The sequence below is a fragment of the Galeopterus variegatus genome, unplaced genomic scaffold (genome assembly GCF_000696425.1).
Source record: "Galeopterus variegatus unplaced genomic scaffold, G_variegatus-3.0.2 Scaffold2848, whole genome shotgun sequence".
Classification (NCBI taxonomy): Eukaryota; Metazoa; Chordata; class Mammalia; order Dermoptera; family Cynocephalidae; genus Galeopterus; species Galeopterus variegatus.
Window position 1 is genome coordinate 213808 of NW_007728959.1, and position 2625 is coordinate 216432.

At 64.0% G+C, this 2625-nt stretch overlaps 1 protein-coding gene across 1 annotated transcript in view; it reads right to left on the bottom strand.

The window, feature by feature from the left end:
- Window positions 1-206: 206 nt before the first annotated feature.
- The window catches only part of THEM6 (thioesterase superfamily member 6), a 7288-nt gene continuing 4869 nt past the window's right edge, over window positions 207-2625 (bottom strand). The window contains exons 3-4 of the mRNA XM_008583188.1: window positions 2455-2622; window positions 207-320 (exon numbers count right to left, since the gene is read on the bottom strand). Of these exons, the coding sequence (XP_008581410.1) occupies window positions 207-320; window positions 2455-2622 (282 nt within the window). The remainder of the gene's footprint in view (window positions 321-2454; window positions 2623-2625) is intronic.

A 2625-nucleotide genomic window follows, 5' to 3' on the forward strand; every position in this document is an offset into this window, starting at 1 on the left:
CATCCCACCCTGGGGACAGAGTTGGGTCAGGGCACTGATGTCACCCTCACCCCCTGCCTAGCAGAGAGAGTATCAACAGCTGGGGGGCCAAGCAGCTGAGGGGGGCTGGGCTGGTCAGGAGGCCACTCCAGCTTCACATTCTGCTGGTGAGCACCGCCCCCAGGCCGAGGACAGTGGGCAGAGTGGGCAGGATGTGGAGGCAGTGGTCACTGGTCTTTGACGACATCGCTGAGCCCACTCTCAGCACGGAGCAGCTGGCTGCTGGCCTCGTTGTAGGTGATCCAGTGCCGCAGGTCTTCCGGCAGCTCGGGGGGCTCCACCTGTGAGGGGACAGGAGGGTGAGGCGCCTGTGGGGCCACTCCCCACAAGGACACAGGAAGGGGCCATCCAGCCAAATTGATGCCTTCCTACCTCTGGGCCCTGCCCACGCTGTTCCCTCTGCCTGGAATGCTGGTCCCCAGCCCCAGGGACCTTCCAGGAGCTCCTCCTGATGCCCGCCTAGCTGTGCCAGGCACCTCTCAGGCCCCCTGTGCTGGTACTTCGTTTTCTGTAGCTGTCTCCACACCAGGCCAGGCCTGTCTCCCCAGCAATGCCATGCTGGAACATCCTGTGTCCCCCCAGGCACCAGCCTCTGTGGCTGGCAGGTCGGAGAGGGCTGACAAGAGGCCCAGAAGAGCCAGAGGCCTCAGGAAGTCGCAGCAGTGTGCAGGGGCAGAGAGACCATGGGAGCTGCTCTCCCAGGAAAGCACTGGATGGGGGCCTGCTGACAGCCCTGCTCTTCCTCACGTGTACCAACAGGACTGGACCTGACCTCCCAGGTAAGCTCTGGGCCTGACCACTCTCTTCCCAATTGTCCCCACTGCACATGCAGCCACACTCATGTGATGGGAGCAAGATTCTGGGCCAGGCCCGAGGGGAGAGGGGCCTTGCCAACAGGCCCAGGAAGAGGGGAGAGGCCAGGCAAAGGCCCACCCCACCTCAGGGAGAGCGGCCACAGAGGAGCGTAGAGCCAGGGCCTGTGGATGGGGCGGGAGCAAGGCGGGGGAACTGGCCGCTCCCACGGCAAGTCTAGGCACAGGTGGGCCTGGCTCTGCCCTGATGTCCTGCTCAGGCTCTCAGGACCACTCCTTACCTGTGCAATTTCAATGGCCAGACCCAGGGCTTGGCTCTAGACAAGCTCTCCCTCCCAGGCCACAGTGTCCCAGGCCAGCCTCTCAGCATGCAGGACCCCTGGATCCTGCCTCAGCCTGCCCCCAAACACATCTGAAACTTGACCCAGGACCTTCCCCACGCAGTGCATCTGGCTAGAAACACAGGTGACTCCTGGATTCTCCTGGCCCTCTGACCATGCTGGGCATCCTCAGCGTGCGTAGGTCCCACCTCATCAACACTGTCCTAGCTGTGCTGTGGTCCTGGCCCCTCACCTCACGGGGACCTCACCACCAGCCCACACTTGACCACATCACACCCTCCCTCACAGAAAAGCTTCTGGACTCCCCCTCTTCTCCACCTCCAAGCCCCCACTCTCAGCCCATTGGCTTAGCGCCATGGTGGCCGCCCTCTCCTGGTCTCCTGACACATGAAGGGACAGAAGGAGATCCAGGCCCTTGGGAGCTTTCCTGACTCAACAAAGAACGCTGGGGAGCTGTGCCTGTGGCCCGCTGCGCAGGTTGGGGCCGTTGCCATCGCCTCTCTGAGCCTCAGTCTCCCCAGCCCTGATACGTCCCCTCACGACTGTGGTGAAACCCTTCTCTACTCTGGAGGTGCCTATCTGAGGCCAGAGCGCAGCGACCCGCCTGAGGGCACACCCGGGGCGGGGCAGGCCCTGGCTGCCTGCAGGGAGGCTTTAGGAACCTGCCAACGAAGGGGCCTCCTAGCCACCAGCACAGCCCTGGCTGTCCCCAGGGCCCGGTTGCCACGCTGCAGTAGCAAGCTCTGTGCTGGGAGGAGCAGGCCCCGGGGACGGGCCTTGAGCCCCAGGCAGCCTGGCTGTCCTCTCTCTACCTGGAAACTCAGGCTCAGTCCTAACCTCAAACTCAGGTGACCAGGACTCAGAGCCTCAGCTTTAAGCTGTGAAAGGAGGTCCTGGGTACTCAGGAGCTCCCAGGACCCTCCTCCGATTGCCCGGGCCTTCCATCCTATGTTCAGAACCAAGGACCAGTGTGGCCCGGCACTCCAGGCCACACAGCAGCAACAGGACTTCCACTCGTGGGAGAGGCATGGTCTGGCTGCTCTGTTTTGGAAAAGGGGAAGGGACCACACTAAACCCGTCTATAAAGAGTTGATTCAAGGATCCTGGGACCCCCAAGAAGGGCATCAGTGAAGGAGACCCTGGGTCCAGAGTTAAGGGCGGGAGCAGCAGGAGGCGGGACAGGGGCCCTCCAAAGCGGCGAAAGGACTCCCCCAGGGGAGGGGTCCGGGGACCGGGCACGGGGCGGGGGCGGGGCCGCTCACCCTGCGCTTGCACAGGTGCTGCACGACGCGGTCGGGCGAGGTGCCCAGCACGTGCTGCCGGGAGCGCAGCAGCGCGCACACGAAGCCGTCGCGCAGGCTAACGAAGCGCGCCTCCAGGTAGAAGGCGCGGTCGTCCCAGCCCAGCAGGCGGGTGCGCACCTCGAAGGGCTC